General features: G+C 40.7%; 1 protein-coding gene across 3 annotated transcripts in view; it reads right to left on the bottom strand.

Annotated features, from left to right (window-relative positions):
• ptpn11b (protein tyrosine phosphatase non-receptor type 11b) overlaps positions 1-17,461 on the bottom strand; it is a 136,531-nt gene that overhangs the window by 8,383 nt on the left and 110,687 nt on the right. For all 3 annotated transcript variants that reach the window (XR_009508255.1, XR_009508256.1, XM_059952329.1), the window contains exons 10-15: positions 14,404-14,535; positions 12,401-12,555; positions 7,513-7,580; positions 6,938-7,089; positions 4,821-4,918; positions 1,888-1,992 (exon numbers count right to left, since the gene is read on the bottom strand). Coding sequence is in view for 1 of the 3 variants with exons in the window: in XM_059952329.1 (XP_059808312.1) it covers positions 1,908-1,992; positions 4,821-4,918; positions 6,938-7,089; positions 7,513-7,580; positions 12,401-12,555; positions 14,404-14,535 (690 nt within the window). In the remaining 2 variants the exon portion in view is untranslated. The remainder of the gene's footprint in view (positions 1-1,887; positions 1,993-4,820; positions 4,919-6,937; positions 7,090-7,512; positions 7,581-12,400; positions 12,556-14,403; positions 14,536-17,461) is intronic.

The following is a 17,461-nucleotide window of genomic DNA, read 5'->3' as shown; positions in this document are numbered from 1 at the left end:
TTTACTGTATGTTTCAATGTTTCTATGTACATGTGACAAATAAAGCTAATCTTAATCGAATCTTAATCTTAAAATTTAACTTAAAATTAAAATCTAAATAAAGCTGATCTTAATTGAAAGCTTGGCAAAAATGCCATTTACACTATTAAACTGAAGCTGTTTCCAACAAAGGAGAATCTAACCATTAACAAAAAACAGAATGATGGAAACACTAAGCAAGGATCTGTTTGTGTCACTCGGAGTGCAGAGGAGATTCACCAGGATATTGCCTGGATTGGAGTAATGGATTTAGTAATGGAAATGGGATGGGCTGGGCTTGTTTTCCCTGGAGCAAAGGAGGGGTGTTTGGACAGAGGTACATAAGATTATTATGGCATAAATAGAGAAGATAGTCAAAATCTTTTTCTTCCATGTTAGGGCTATCAAAATGAGAGAATGTAAGTTTAAGGTGATAAAAGGGGTTGTAAAGAGGATCAGAGGGAAGATTTTTTTTTAAACACATAGAGTGGTTGATATCTGAAACCCATCTTCTAGACTAGAAAAGAAGGGGAAAAACGAAATAATAAAAAGGTGGAGAGAGGGGAAGGATAGCTAGAAGGTGATAGGTGAAGCGATGTGGGTAGGAAAGGTAAAAGGCTGGAGAGGGAGGAATCCGATAGGAGAGGAGAATGGACCATAGGAGGAAGTGTAAAAGGAGGGGTCCCAGGGGCAGGTGAGAAGAGTTAAGTGGGCAGAGTAGGGAATAGAAGAGGAGAGGAAGAGGGAATTACTTTTTAACAAAGGGAGAAGTTGATATTCATGCCATCAGGTTGGAAGCTACCCAAAGGAATATAAGGTGTTGCTCATCATGACACACGAGGACGCCATGGACCGACATGTCAGAACAGGAATGGGAAGCTGAATTAAAATGCTGGGCCAACAGTAAGTTCTGTTTTTGTTGGGTGGAGTGGCAGTGCTCGACGATGATCGCCTCTAAAACATGAAACTTGATGAAAGCATTCTATATCACAATGGCCAACAACAGAGCCATGCAAAACAATAATTTGCATTATAGCTCGAGACAGTTATACTGTACATGAAAATCCCAGGAGATTAGAAGTTTCTGAGATAATCAAACCACCCTGTCTGGCACCAACAAACATTCCACAGTCAAAGTCACTTAGATCACAACTCTTTTCCATTCTAACGTTTGGTCTGAACCTCTTCCGACGGTCGGTCCATAGCCTCCTCTTGTGCCAAGCTGAGGCCACCCTCAGGATAGAGGAGCAATACCTTATATCTGTATGAAGTAGCCTCAAACATCGATATCTCTTTCCAGTAAAAAAATTTCACTTCCCCTCCCTTCTTCTCCCCACTTTGGCCTCTTACCCCTTTGCACCTGCTTATTACCTCCTCCTGGTGCCTCTCCTCCTTCCCATTCTCCTGTGGTCCACTCTCCTCTCCAATTAGATTCCTTATTCTCCAGCCCTTTATCTCTCCAACCTGCCTGTCTTCACCCATCACCTTCCAGCTGGTCTCCTTCACCACCCCCCCCCCCCCCGACCTTTTTATTCTGCTGTCTTCCCCATTTTTTCCCAGTCCTGAATAAGGGTCTCAGCCTGAAAAGTCGACTCTTTATTCATTTCCATTGATGCTGCTTTACATGCTGAGTTTCTCCAGTATTTTGTTTGTGTTGCAACTGAACCTCTTGACCATGTCTGCATGCTTTTATAGATTGAGTTGTTGCCAATGATTAGCTGATTAGATATTTGTATTAACGAGCTGGTGTACAGGTGCACCTAACAAAGCGGCTGTTGACAGTCAGAGGATGAGTAAAATCATTATGGAGATAATTCTTTTCCCAAGGTTGTTAAGTCACTGCATTGATAACATAAATATCATACATACAGCCAGTCCACTTGATGCTTTTATCGTTTTGTGTTGCTGCCTCCTAAAGCTTTGGAAGTTTTGATGTTTAAATTTTCATAAAGACAAGATGATTCTTCATTCAACCTTCAGAGAAAATGATAATAACTTAGTCATAGAATCAGAGAGAATTACATCATAGAAACAGGCTCCTCGGCCCATCTAATCCATGCATGGCAAACTGTTATTCTACTTAGTCCCATTGACCTGCACCCAGATCATTGACCTCCATACCCCACCCCTCCCGTCCATGTGCTTACTCAAACTTCTCTTAAAAGTTGAAATCAAACCAGTATAAAGTCCTAACCTATTCAACCTTTCCCAATAACTCGAAGTTCCGGCAACATCCTCTTACATTTTCTTGGGGTACTTTTTCTAATCATATTATTATATTTCCTGTAGATAGGCGACCAGCACACAGTATTCCAAATTAGGCCTCCCCATCATCTATATAACTTCAACATAACATCCTAACACCTTTGCACAATTTCATGAATACAGAGTCACAGAGGGACACAGCATGGAAATAGGCCTTTCGGCCCACTGAGAATATGCTGTCAAATAACCATGTACACTAACTGGGCAGATGGGACTATTCTGACTTAGCTATTAGCTCATCTAGGAGAAAGAAAACAGGGCATGAAAGAAAACATATACTGTATGGTCATAAAGAGAACATGCTATCTCCATTCAGAGAACAACTGAGATCGGGATTGAATGCAGACCTCTGGCACTATCTTCTATTCGGATCACCACCACACTGCCCATATATCTAACACAATACATCTACTTGAATATGAATGGATTGTGAGCTTGCAAGATATTTTCTCTCTATACGTACTTGGATAGTTACTTAAATTTTCTTTGTGAATATAGCATCTCACAGCTCAAAACTGATCAGAACATAACATTACGTGACCAGTTTCACTCAAAAGAAATCATTCAATACTAATGATGTAAAAGTTACTGTGCGCGAGCAGGGTGATTTAGGAGGCCAAAATCTGTGCTTGAAATTCATTTTATTACAATGGTTTGGGCAATTTTGAGCAAAATACCTGCTTTATTCCAGGGGTCCCCTACCTTGTTCGTGCCATAGACCCCTGCCACTAACTAAAGGGTTGGTGGAACCCAGATTGGGAACCCCTGCTCTAACCAGTGTAAGCCAGTGGAAACTCCAGGCATCAATGTATGCCATGCTCATCTCCCCGGCATCAAGGGCACCTTTAAAAGGCGATGCCTTAAAAAAGGTGACTTCTGTTATCAAGGACGCACATCATCCAGGACCTGCCCTCTTCTCATTGCTACCATCAAAGAGGACATACAGGAGCCTGAAGACACACACTCAAAGTTTCAGGAACATCTTTTTCCCTTCCACTATCATATTTCTGAATGGACAGTGAACCCATGGTCACTACCTCATTATTTTTTTCCTCTCTTTTTGCACTACTTATTTAATTTAATTTTTTATATATAACTCTGATTGTAATTTTCTTTTTATAATGTATTCCAATCTGGTGCTGCTGCAAAACAATAAATTTAACAACATATGTCAGTGATATTAAACCTTATTCTAATTCTGATTCTGAAAGATAATATAGCATTTTTCAACCTGCTCGAACACACACTGAGGGAGAACAAAAGGAAGGAAAATTTTAAAAACTGCTGAGCTATTATTATAGATAGATGACTGATATAAACTGAAAAATTGAGTTACTTGAAGTTATAGAATTCAATATTAAATCCAGAACACTATAGCATGCCCAGATAGAGAATTAAGTGTTGCTTCTCAGCCTTACTTTGACATTGTTTAAATAGGGTATCTTTTAATCAATTAGACAATGTGCCAAGCACAACATTCTAAAACAGTTAGGGGTACCACAGTACCATAGCTGTTAGCATGATGCTATTACAGCTCGGGGCGTCGGAGTTTGACGTCCTGTTCTAGTGTTTAAGCGCCCCTCCCGTGAGCACCTGGATTTCCTTCAGGTACTCTAGTTTCCTCACACAGTCCAAAGACGTACCAGTTAGTAGGTTAACTGGTTATTATAAATTGTCCTGTGATTTGGCGAGGGGTAAATAGGTGGGTTGCTGGGCAATGCAGATTGTTGGGCTGGAAGGGCCTGTTCCACATTGTATCTCTAAATAAAATAATTAATTATTTTGCAATTATTGAAAGAATATGGAATAGGACATTTTCACATCGGTGAAACAAAAAATGTGACACAAATCCACAAATGTGTACCAACAATTTTTTTCTTAACTGCAAGTCTATTCAGAAACTTGAAGCTGTCACTACAGTCCAAACTGAACAGACAGCCACTGCATGCAGAACTCTAGAATGTCCAATTGAGGCAATCAGAGGCTCTGTCTGAAAACTATAAAAGTTTTATGAGCCTCCAATCAAATTTTACTTTCTTTCCCTGAGGACCCGCCACCCTTCTACCTCTGAAACCACTAAAGCCACCATTTCTGCCATCAAATCCACCTCTGGATCTTCCACCTCTTCCAAAACCTCAACCTTCACCATCACCATCACTTTGCATTGTCCTCTCCGTGACAGTGTTATAGGCCACAGTCCAATAGTTCCAAGTGGGAGAGGAATGAGGAATTAAATGGCAAGATGTTCCCAAGCCTAGCTGCGAATGGAGGAGGGGTGGGTATGGGGTTAAAAACCCCATCCCGTAAAAACTCAGTGATACAGAAATGCCAACAGAAGCTCCAAAGATCTCATCCCTAGGACAGAAAAGATCTTTGCCTGGAAGACATATGAAACTATGTGGTGGACGTGGAAGCCAGGGCTGATCAACCTTCCATTGGCCCAGGACAGAGGACTCTGGCAAGCTGCTGTCAGCAGCCTATGCCCTAGTAGGGGTGATAGGCTTAAGAAGAAGAACAAGAAATTCAAGACTACTTACGATGAAAAATCTCGAGACGTGCCAGCATGTCTTTTGGTCTTAACCTCCATAGGAAGATATCGGATATTTGAATACTCTCTGTCCTTTATTTTGCTTCTCTGGAAAAAAACAATATTCAGATGCTTTAAACATCAGTACATTATCTATCTCTTTATGGAGCACTTGGCAATTTTCATCTCCAATTTAGACATGGATATCCTGTTTTAGTTTAAAATGTATTTAAAGATTATCTTTAATTGTCTCATCTACATTGAAATATACAGTGAAATGTGTCGATTGTGTCAATGACCAATGCAGTACTGCATAAGGATGTGCTGTGAGTAGCCCACATTTCCAGCACCAACATAGCATGACCACAACTCACTAAGCATAACCCATACGTCTTTGGATTGTGTAGGAAATTGAAACACTTGGAGGAAACCCACTTGTTCATGGAGAGAACATAGAAATACCCTACAGGCAGTGGCGAAAATTGATTGGCCTAATCTCAAATAATAATAAGGCAGCCTACAGAGAAGAAATCATCACCCTGACACAGTGGTGTCAAGAAAACAACATCTCCCTCAATGTCGCGAAAACAAAGGAGCTGGTTGTGAACTACAGGAGGAATGGAGACAGGCTAACCCCTATTGACATCAATGAATCTGGGATTGAGAGGGTGAACAGTTTTAAGTTTCTCAGCATAAACATCACCAAGGACCTCATGTGGTCTGTACACACCGGCTGTGTGGTCAAAAAGGCACAACAGTGTTTCTTTCACCTCAGACGTTTGAAGAAGTTTGGTGTGGGCCCCCAAATCCTAAGAAATTTCACAGGTGTATAAAAAGGGCCTGAAGGATTATTGGGGACCCGAGTCACCCCAACCACAAACTTTTCCAGCTGCTACCATCTGGAAAACGGTACTGCAGCATAAAAGCCAGGACCAACAGGCTCTGGGACAGCTTCTTCCACCAGGCCATCAGACTGCTTAATTCATGCTGATGCAACTGTATTTTTATGTTATATTGACTATCCTGTTGTACATAATATTTATTATAAATTACTATAAATTGCATACTGCACATTTAGATGGAGATGTAACAAAGATTTTTACTCCTCATATATATGAAGGATATAAGTAATAAAGTCAACTCAATTCAGATCACTGGCACTGTAAAGTATTACGCTAACTACAGTGCTACCATGCCAACCTACATATAGCTCTTGTTAAAGATGCGCTTAATTGATTGAACACGATACAAATAGTGAACAAAGAAAATTATCATCATTGGCTTCCCTTACTTGAAATTTGTTGTTTTGCACCATTAGTACAGTGCAAAGATATAAAATAATTATAAATTATACAGCCTGTATCGCTTAACTGTTTCAGTTGTTCAGTTTACTGCTGTCACAAAGGGCAGAACAAGAAGATATTTATAGATCTGAGGTAGATAAAATACCAGTTTTTAATCACTAATAACACAAATGAAATTTTAGGCAACAAATATGAAAGGGCACTACCCTCTCCAGCATCGAGGACATCTTCAAAAGGCGACGTTTCAAAAAGGCAGAATCTATTATTAAAGACCCCCATCACCCAGGACATGCCCTCCTCTCATTGTTACCATCAAGGAGAAGGTACAGGAGCCTGAAGACACACACTGAACAATTCAGGAACAGCTTCCTCCCCTCCACCATCAAATTTCTAAATGGACAATGAATTCATGAACATTACCTCACTGTTTTTTTGCTCTCTTTTTGAACTACTATTTGAACTTTTCATATCTACTTTTTATTGTAATTCATAGGTTTTGAAAATTATTATTATGTATTACAAAGTGCTGCTGCTGCAAAACAACAAATTTCACAACATATGCCAGTGATACTAAACTTGATTCTGATTCTGAAATACAGGCGTCCACCAATCCATTCATGCTTTACACATGTTTTAAATTACAGTTAGCATTGATATGAATTTAAACTTTAATCCTGACAGAATAGCAGATTTGCTCCAAGTTCTTCAAGAAAAAACATTGTGTTGTGAAAGAGATATAAAGGATTTTCCAAGTAATGAGGAATTACTCTCATTGTTACAATATGTTTTGGGACATCCAATGGGTATTAAATGGAATAATTACCTGTTCTTCCTGTAGTCTCCTCTGCACTGTTTCAATATACTGCTGTACAGCCATGTATATGAACTTGTACTGAGCCTCGGTTTGTACCATTCCTGATCGTTGTTTTCGTACTATTTGAATCGTTTTTGGGATGTCTATATCACAGTCCAAACCTAATGAAGGAAAAGTAATTGCAAATTGATTAAAATAAAGTTCTTAAGAAGGTTTACAGTTTAAAGAGACATATTATAGAGAGGAACACAATCCCCACTGGATTATTACCTAATATACACAAACACAAAGCACTGGCGGAACTCAGCAGGTCAGGCAGCACCTACAGAGAAAAATAGTCAACATTTTGGACCGAGACCTTTCATCAGGACTGGAAAGGAGTGGAAGAGAAGCCAGAATAAGAAGGTGGGAGCAGGAGAAGGAGTAAAAGTTAGGTGATAGGTGAAGCTGGGTGTGGGAAAGATGATGAAGTAAGAAGCTAGGAGGTGATAGGTGGGAAAAGTAAAGGGATGGAGATGAAGGAACCTGATAGGAGAGGAGGGTGTACCATGGAGAAAGGTTTATCTACCTCTATTGTTTCTTACCTTGTCTGCTGATGTCAGATATTAACATATCTATGACAATTATAGTTCCTGTTCTCCCTATTCCAGCACTGAAAAAGAGAAAAAAAAACCTGTTAAATAAATGTGAAAAATTGTGTGGAGAGTATCAGACTACTGACTTTGGAGTGGTGTTCATATGGAGGGAATATGAAAATGGGGAATGCAGGTTGAGTTTTGGATTAGTAGACAGATAAGGTCCACACATTTCCATAAATCTACAAAGAACTTTTTTTGTAGCTGCAAAAGCAGAAAATAACTAATTTCTGACAGGGTTCTATCTCTTTCTGGAATACTTGCAAATTTAATACTGAAAGAGCTCAGAGTTCTGTAAGAATTGGGTTTGGAGGCTTAATAAATCAGCCATGATGGGCCAAATGGACTAATTCTACTCCTATGTCTTATGGTTTTAGAATTAGAATCAGGTTTATTATCAGTGGCGTACATTGTGAGATTTGTTGTTTTGAGGCAGCAGCACAGTTTAGAAGAATGGGGGAGGGATCAAATTGAAACCTCTTAAATATTGAAAGACCTAAACAGAGTGGATGTGAAGAGGATGTTGCCTATATTGGGGGAAGTCTAGGACCAGAGGGCACTGCCTCGGATTACAAGGATGTCCCTTTAGAACAGAGATTAGGAGGAATTTTGTTAGCTAGACGGTAGTGAATCCATGGAGGCCAAGCCATTGAGTGTACTTAAAGCAGAGATTAATACATTCTTGACTAGTAAGGGTTACAAGGAGAAGGCAGGAGAATGGTATTGGGAGGGATAATTAATCAGCCATGTTGGAACAGCAGTATAGACTCGATGGGCGAAAAGGCCTAATTATGCTGCTATAGTTTATGGTCTTAGGACATTCATCAGCAGTAAGTTACTTTTTTAGATCTCACTTATTTATATTGTTGAGCCAAGCCAAATTTTAAAATGAAACCGAAGAAGAAGTTTTGTCATAAGTTTAGTCAGGTAGTCAGATACCATTGTTCTTCTATAGAGTCATAGAAAAGTACAGCACAGGAACAGGACCTTCAGTCCATCTAGTCTATGCTGAATTATTTAAACTGCCTAGTCCCATTAACCTGCACCAGGACCATAGCCATCCATACAATTACTGCTATGTACCTATCCAAACTTCTCTTAAACGAGCCATATTAATAGAAGGTATTTTTTCCAAAGAGGAATTCTATGATTTCCAGGTTGAACTCTGTTGATTAGGAGATTCAGGTAGGCACTTCAAGCTCAAGTTTGTTGACATCTGACTGTACATATATTCAAAACAAATGAAACAACATTCTCCCAGACCACAGTGCACTCACAAACATGTATCACACACAGCACAAAAAACAAAATAATACCACAAGATAATAAAATATAATTCAGAATGCATGTAGTGCACAGCACATGTAAACCATAAGCAGTAAACAGCTGGCCTTCACTGTGATGAGACCTTAGTGGTGGCAGGGCATTCATTAGTCTCACAGCCTGAGGGAAGAAGTGGTGACCCAGCCTGGCAGTCCTAGTCCCAATGCTCCTGTACCTCCTTCCTGATGGTACTGGGTTAAAGAGATTGTGAGATGGATGATAGGGATCCTCAACATGCTCAGGGCCCTTTTTCAGCAATGCTCCCAGTCAATACCTCAAATTTGGGGGGGAGAGAGACTCTGGTGATCTTCTTGGCTGTTTCCAGCTGCAACGCTTTATTTTGTCTTTGATACCCTTTGCGTGTTGGAGACATCAAACCACGTGGTTCCAAATGACAGTGAGCACCACACAGAAAGATGCTGCAGGAATTCAGCAAGTCAGGAAGGGAATAAAACAGCTCTCCTTCTTTCCAAATCTGATGAAGGATTTCATCCCAAGACATCAACTTTCTATTTCCCTCCACAGATGCTGCCTGATCTGCTGAGCTCCCCCAGCATTTTGTGTGTGTTGCTCTGGATCTCCAGCACCTGCAGAATCTCTTGTGTCTCCACTGAGCATGCTCAGCACAGCTGATTTTGCTGGAGCGCTTTGATCTTAAAGAGAGCATTGCTCATTAGGTTCCCTTTAATTTCTTTATTCACTTGTTCTCCTTTGGAGCACATCAGCAACCCCAGCAGATTCCCTTCGCCATTCCCAGCTCACAATGCTCAGCTCATCACCTAACCCAGCACACCCTGAACTCTAACTCCTAAGCTACAGGATACTGAAAGGCAGAGTGGACGTGCAGAGGATGTTTGCTATCTATGGTGGGGGAGTTTAGGACCAAACGACACAGACTCAGAATAGAGGGACTTCCCTTAAAAACTGAGATAAGGAGGATTTTTCTTATTAGCCAGAGGCTGGTGGATCTGTGAAATTTGTTACCGCGGATGCTTGTGGAGGCCAAGGCTTTTGGTAAATTTAAGGCAGAGATTAATATGTTCTTGATTAGTAAGGCAGTTAAGGCTTACAGGAAGAAGGCGAGAAAACCGAGCTGGAAAAAAATACAGCCACAATTAAATGTCAGAGCAAGCTCGATGGGTGGAATGGCCTAATTGTGCTCCTGTATCTTCAGGTTTTATCTCTCAAAGCCCAGGCTTTGAATTGTGTCAATCTCTTGATCTAACCACACCCTCACCCCCTCAAATTTCCCTACTTGCAGACCTCCTTCAAACCTAATTACTGGCTTTCTTACTCAGCCCCCCCACCCCAATGCCACACTAACTGTACCCTGACTCAGTGATGCTCCCCAGTGAACAACTCAGCAGCCAACTCCTCTCTACTGTTGGTCAGCTCACTTCCCCTTGCTTTGAACTGATTCTTCTATTTAAGGATATTAACATTAACTTTGTGTAGAATTGCTACACCTCCTTCAGATTTGCACCCCATCTCCTGTTCCTTTATAAGTATTGTTTAAAAGTGCAAAGGAAAAGCTTTTACTGTTCAGCTGCAGTCAATGCCTGGGACCTCAAGTGCTACAGAATTCTGAGCAGCTTTCCAATATGTGATTCACTCAATAATAAGACAGCTCTTAATTTCATTTTTCAGTCAATTACTAAAGATGAAATGAAAGATGTGCTTTTTCTGTCACGTGTACATAGTGGTGGGGTGGAGATACGTACGTCTCTACCAAAGGAGGTGTAAGGCACTCCATCCCTCCTCTGGCCAGCAGGTCACCCAAGGTGTAACACCTGCTTAGATTCACCCCCCCCCCACCCCCCATCCAATATCAGGTACATGAGAAGCCATGGGAGCAGATGCTGGATGGTCATATGAGCTGCTGGTGCACATCACAAGTCCTGGTTATGCAACCACTGACGCCACGTAGACAATCTCTGGAGAGTATTGATAATGGCTGGGGTCACCCATCTTGTAAAGACACTGCCCAGATGAAGGCAGTTCAATAGAAAAAAATTGCCGGAAACAATCATGGTCATGGATAAGGAAGACCATGATCACTTACATCAAACATCACGGCCATAATGATGATAGGCAGCAGCTATGGAAAAGAGTAAACAGTCGATGTTATAGGCCGGGACCCTTCCCCAGTCCTGATGAAGGGTCTTGAGCAGTAACATCATCTGTTTACTCTCCTCCATAGATACAGCATGGCCTGCCGAGTTCCTCCAGCATTTTGTGTACTGCTTTAGATTTCCAGCCATTTGCAGATTTTCTCATAATGATGATGATGACACAGAGACAATGAAACATACAGAGAAATACATTATTTGCATCAATGACCAACACAGTCCAAAGATGTGCTGGGGGCAACCCCAAATATTGTCATGCTTCTGGCACCAACATAACACGGCCACAGCTCACTCAGCCTAACCCACGCGTACTTTTGAAATGTAATAGGAAACTGGAACACCCAGATGATAGTCATGGGATAGTCATAGTCATACCAACTCCTTACAGACAGCAATGGGAGTTTAGATCAATATTCAAGACTCAAGATTATTTATTGCCATTCTTTACTACATGAGTGGGCACCATTATAGTGTAGCAGTTAGTGTGATGTTCTTACAGCTCATGTGTTCCAGAGTTCAAATTTCCAGTGCCATTATGTAAGGAGTTGCTGTATGTGCTCCTGTGGAGTGTGTGGATTTTCCCCGGGTCCTCCAGCTTCCTCCCACACTCCAAAGATATAGCGGTTAGTAGGTTAATTATTCAATGTAAACTGCCCTGTGATTAGGTTAGGGGCAATCGGGGTATTGGGCTGCTGGGGCAGCATGGCTCGAAAGGCTGGAAGGGCCCACTCTACGTTGTATTGCTAAATAAATGAGTGTGAAGGAGAGAAAAATGATTATTACTTTGGACCTGCATAAAAAATGCACAATAAGCATAAAGAACACCATAAAAACACAATAAATATTACCAAATAAGCAATCCTATAAAGCAAAATGTATAAGTAACTGTTATACACATAAACACGAGAAAATCTGCAGATGCTGGAAATCCAAGCCACATACACAAAATGCTGGAGGAATCAGCAGGTTAGGCAGCATCGATGGAAAAGAGCAAACAGTTGACATTTCAGGCTGAGACCCTTCTTCAGTGGGTCTTAGCCCAAAGTCGACTTCTACTCTTTCTGTAAACGCTGCTTGACATGCTGAGTTCCTCCAGTTTTTTGTGTGTGTCATATACATAGACTGATTATAGTGGTGGTGGGGCTGGTTAGTGGGTGCGTGGGTGGAGGCATTAATCAGCCTGATGACTTGGGGGAATTAACTGTTTTTGGGTCTAGTAGACCTTCCCCACTGACCTTCTGATTGCTGGCAATGTAAAGGGTGACGCTAACCACTACACTACAGCGCCATCCTAGAAACTACTGCTGTCTGTATGTTGAGCTGAAGCTATATTCAGTGGTCCATTTACAGTAATCCACAGGCCATTTTGCAAATGATTCAGGTACCTGCAGTGCACTATAATAGGCCCAGTGTCTGGGATACTTTGCTGTGTTCTGTTTACTTGGTCCAAGAAGCTTAATACTCCTCCTGGTTCGTTGGGAACCCCATGGTCAGGCCAGCTGAGGTACTGATAGTGCCATACGTGCCGAGGACGTTCATTCTGGGTGAAATAAAATCATCAAGTGTTAGTATACTTTCACTTTTATAGTCCCTACTGTAACTCTACCATCAACAGCCCTAAACCCAGTTGAGAAAAGAGGAGGGTTGAGCATGAACTAGAAAATAGAAACCCAGAGCTAGGGCAATACGAAAAGAAGCTGCAAAGTCCTCATCCCTGGGAAAGGAAGGATCTTCGAAGATGGGCCACACCTGGGGACAACTTGAAAGACTGGCCCAGGACAGAGATGCTGTCGGCAGCCTATGCCTCAGTAGGTGGTGACAGGCTAAGAAGTCCATGCTGTACTATATCAATAGCAGATGATGCTGTCTTCTCAGCAGCAAGTAAACGACTGGTAACCAAAAAAATACGATGATAATTAAGACAATGACTATTTCTTAGTTTCTAGTCTCTAATTTGTTTAGAGATACAGCACCATAACAGGTGTTTCTAACTCAACAAGCACGCACCGCCCAATTACACCCAAGTGACGAATTAACTACTGCTCCATATGTCTTTGGAATGTGAGGGGAAAGCGGAGCATCCGGAAGAAACACATGCGATCATGGTGAGAAGGTACAAACTCCTTACGGACAATGGCAGGAATTGAACCCAGGTTGCTGGCACCATAATAGTGTTATGCTAACCACTACACTGCCATGCCACCTTTTTTTAAAAACCTTCCAACAAATAAGAAATGCTGTGCATGATCAATCAACAAATTGTGTTAAAATTTTTCCTATACATAAAACATTTTAAGTCAATGGTTAAGAACTACCTTGTACTAGAGACCAATATTGACATCATTAAAATATTATTGTATCACAATGTGTTTACTATTGTGTGAATTTTTAATTCACAAATTGGCAAACCAGTTCAACTGTTCAGTTCAATCTTTGACCTGAAATGTCAACTCTGTTTCTGTCTCTCCACAGATGCAGCCTCACCTGCTGAGTATTTCCGGTATTTTCTGGTTTTAATTTGCTTGCAACAAGATTCCACTAAGAGCATAACATAAGTACTCAGTTAATGTCATTCTTGTAATATTAAGCTGAGTAATTGGTCTGAAAACAGAAAAACTGCTGCTTTTCCTTCAATGGCAAGGTGGAATGGCATCCACCTGCACTGAAAGACAAAGACCTAGGTCTACCATCATATCTTGAGTGAAAACCTACAAAGATATAGTTTGTGCAGATTCAATATGTCATCTGAAACTTTGACAAACTTCTATATATTCACTCAATATTCCACTGAAACACCTTAACTGGATTTGTAGAACCTAAAACATTCCTGTGAAGCCAGCTCAGTCTCAAATCCCTTACTGGAAAGTTTCAAACTTATAATATTATGGATGAAATTCTAATCAACTGCAAGTTCAAAGGAGATGTGAGGGGCAAGTTTTTTCACACAGATGGTGGTAGAGGCAGATATATTAGGGATTTTTAAGAGACATTTAGATAAGCACATGAATAGGACGTAGGATTTAACATGATTCTATTTACAACTCAGGACACTGGAGTTCAGAGTTCAATTTCAGCACTGTCTGTAAGGAGTTTGTATGTCCTCCCTGTGAATGTATGTGTTTCCTCCAGGTGCTCTGGTTTCCTCCCACAGTTTAAAGACGCACCAGTTAGTAGATTAATTTTGGTTATTGTAAATTCTCCTGTGATTAAGCTATTGTTAAATAGCTGGGCTGCTGGGCAGTACTGCTCGTTGGGCCAGAAGGGCCTGTCTGTATTGTACCTCTAAATAAATGTGAGGGAAATGAAAGGATTGGGCATTGTTTAGGCAGAAGGGATTAGCTTTGTACTGTTCATCATTCTATGTTGTATGTTCTAATTGCATAGTTACCCGGTCTCGTCGCATAACCTCCAGGTCTCGTACAATATAATCTTGTGCCATGCGTTCTTCCAGATTCCGCACAGATATCATGCCGTACTCTGTTGACGTTTTGACATCTGGCCAGTAGCGAACGCATTTACACTGCAAGAAAGAGATAATGAAGAATAATAGTGCAAAACTCAAACTCCGACAACAAAATTCAACAAAAAATATTCATAATGCATGAGCCGATTTAAAATAAATCCTCCTTTCTGAAGGATGTTAGGGACTTTGCTATGCATGCAATGGAAACAGGGCTTGTTTTGGTATTGCTGCTTTGTTGCTCAGTAAAGCGTACTAATTACTTTAAAGAACATGATTCATTTTAATACTATAGAGTGAGTTATGTGATGAAGGTACAAATGTCATGCTTGGACATATACGAAGAGCCAGGATTACACAGAAATCAACAAACATAGTTTTTGTTTAGTTTTATTTAGAGATACAGCATGGCAACAGGTCCTTCTGGCTCAGTGAGCCCAATTAATCCCATGTGACCAATTATCCTACTGACCTGTACATTATTGGACTGTGGGAGGAAACCCGAGCACCGGGGAAAAACCTTTGCGGTCATGGGGAGAATGTACAAACAGTGGTGGGAATTGAATCTAAGCCACTGGCGATGTAACAGCTTTATGTTAACCATTACACTACCATGCTGCCCTTAAGTGGCATTTTATGTCGATGGTTTATCAGTCCTGAAGAAGAGTCTTGGCCCGAAACATTGACTCTGTATTCAGAATCAGAATCAGGTTTAATATCACTGGCATATGTTGTGAAATTTATTGCCATGGTGCAGCAGTACATTGCAATACATAATAATAAAAAATTGTAAATGATAGTAAGAAGTAAATCTATATTTAAAAAGTTATATTAAATAAATAATCAAAAGAGAACATTTTAACAAGCAGTGAGGTAGTGCTCATGGGCTCAATGTCCAGTCAGAAATCTGACAGCAGAAGGAAAGAAGCTATTCCTGAATTGTTGAGTGTGTGCCTTCAGGCTCCTGTACCTCCTTCCTGATGGTAGTACTGAGAAGAGGCTGATGAGGTTCCTTAACGATAGATGGCGCCTTTCGGAACTTCAAGTGGCACCATTAAGAAGGCAACTTGTGTGAGCAACTCTGATGGAAATCATCAAATATTCGACAGCTACAGCTGTAGAATTCTGACTGCTACAGCTGAAATCCATAGCTTCAGCTATGGACAATATCATAAGTGACATCATTTTAAGGCGTTTAAAAAATCGATTGTCTAAACTGCTGAGTTCCTCCAGCATTTTGTGTGTGTTGCTCTGGATTTCCAGCATCTACAGAATCTCTTGGTTTATGATGGTTTATTGTGCTCTCATTAAGGTAATTGGCTTGAGCTACAGTGATGTAGTGGTATTTGTATTAACGTCAAAAATGCCATTGTATACCAAATGGGGTAGCAAATTTAAACATCTGTTCTTGTGCCTGCAGGAACAAACATTCTTAACAGTTGTGTAAGATTACAAAAATAAAATAAAATACATAAGCACAGGAAATCCAGGCACACACATAAAATGCTGGAGGAACTCAGCAGGTCAGGTAGAATCTATGGAAAGGAGTCAATAGATGACATTTCTGGCTGAGACCCTTCATCAGGATTGAATCAACTATGTAATTTTTCAATCCTTGAAGGATTGTGAATGTGCTTGGGTGAGTGGAAGGAAGGAAAGGGGCTTGTTTTGCTGTTTTGTTGCTTGTTGTATTTATTCTGTGTGGTCCTGCCAAGCATTTGTGGGCATGTTGTATTGGTGCCAAAACGCATGTCAACATTTGCGGAGTGCCACCCAGCACATCCCTGGGTGTTTTGCTTATTAACCCAAATGACTCTCTGATTTACAAGGTGTTTTTGCTCACAGAACTGCCGCTCACTGGATGTTGTTTGTTTTTCTCACCATTCTCTTGTAAACTCTGGTTGTGTGTGAAAATCCCAGGAGATCAACAGTACCTGAGATACTCAAATCACCCAGTTTGGCACCAACAATCATTCCTCAGTCAAAGTTACTTAGATCACTTTTTTTCCCATTCTGATGTTTGGTCTGAACAACAAATGAACTTCTTGACCATATCCACCAGTTTTGATGCATTGAGTTGCAAACCACATAATTGGTTGAATGGATATTTGCATTAATAAGGAAGGGTACAGATATCCCTAATGAAGTGGCCACTGAGTGTATTTAGCATATAGAGCAAAAAGCTGAGTATGAATTATTTACAAAAGTACCTTCTCAATTCTAATTTATCACCTCTAATTTGAGACCTTGTGTAATCAGCAGAATATATGCAAGTAAGTGATTCATGTAGTGGAAATACTTTTGAGAGAGAAATGGAGACATCCCCTACACTTAAAGCGATGACATCAGGTCACTAAGCTGTACATTTTGTTTGGTAGCACTTCCATGAAGTACCTTGGAGAAAATGCAGATGACAGAAAAACAAGGTAAACTCTGGGATTTATGCAATTCACTATACAAGATAGGATAGTTAGTCTCCAACTATAGACCATAAGACATAGGAGCAGAATTAGGCCAATTGGCCCATTAAGTCTGCTCCACCATTCCATCATGGCTAATTTACTACTCTCAATTTCATTCTCCTGCCTTCTCCATATAACCTTTGACACCCTAACTAATTAAAAACCTATCAACCTTCACTTTAAATATAAGGCATAAGACCATAAAACATAAAAGCAGAATTAGGCCATTTGACCCATTGAATCTATCCGCCATTCAATCAAGGCTGATCCATTTTCCTTCTCCTGAGCCCCACTCCCCTGCCTTTTCCCCATAACATTTGATGCCATGTCCAATGAAGAACCTATCAAGCACTGCCTTAAATACACTCAATGACCTGGCCTCCACAGCTGCCTGTGGTAACAAATTCCACAAATTCACCATGCTCTGGCTAAAGAAATGTCTCCACATCTCTGTTTCAAATGGATACCCCTCTATCCTGAGGCTGTGCCCTCTTGTCCTAGACCCTCCCACCACATCCTTTCCA

The sequence above is a fragment of the Hypanus sabinus genome, chromosome 27 (genome assembly GCF_030144855.1).
Source record: "Hypanus sabinus isolate sHypSab1 chromosome 27, sHypSab1.hap1, whole genome shotgun sequence".
Lineage (NCBI taxonomy): Eukaryota > Metazoa > Chordata > Chondrichthyes > Myliobatiformes > Dasyatidae > Hypanus > Hypanus sabinus.
This window is presented reverse-complemented; position numbering and strand designations above follow the sequence as displayed.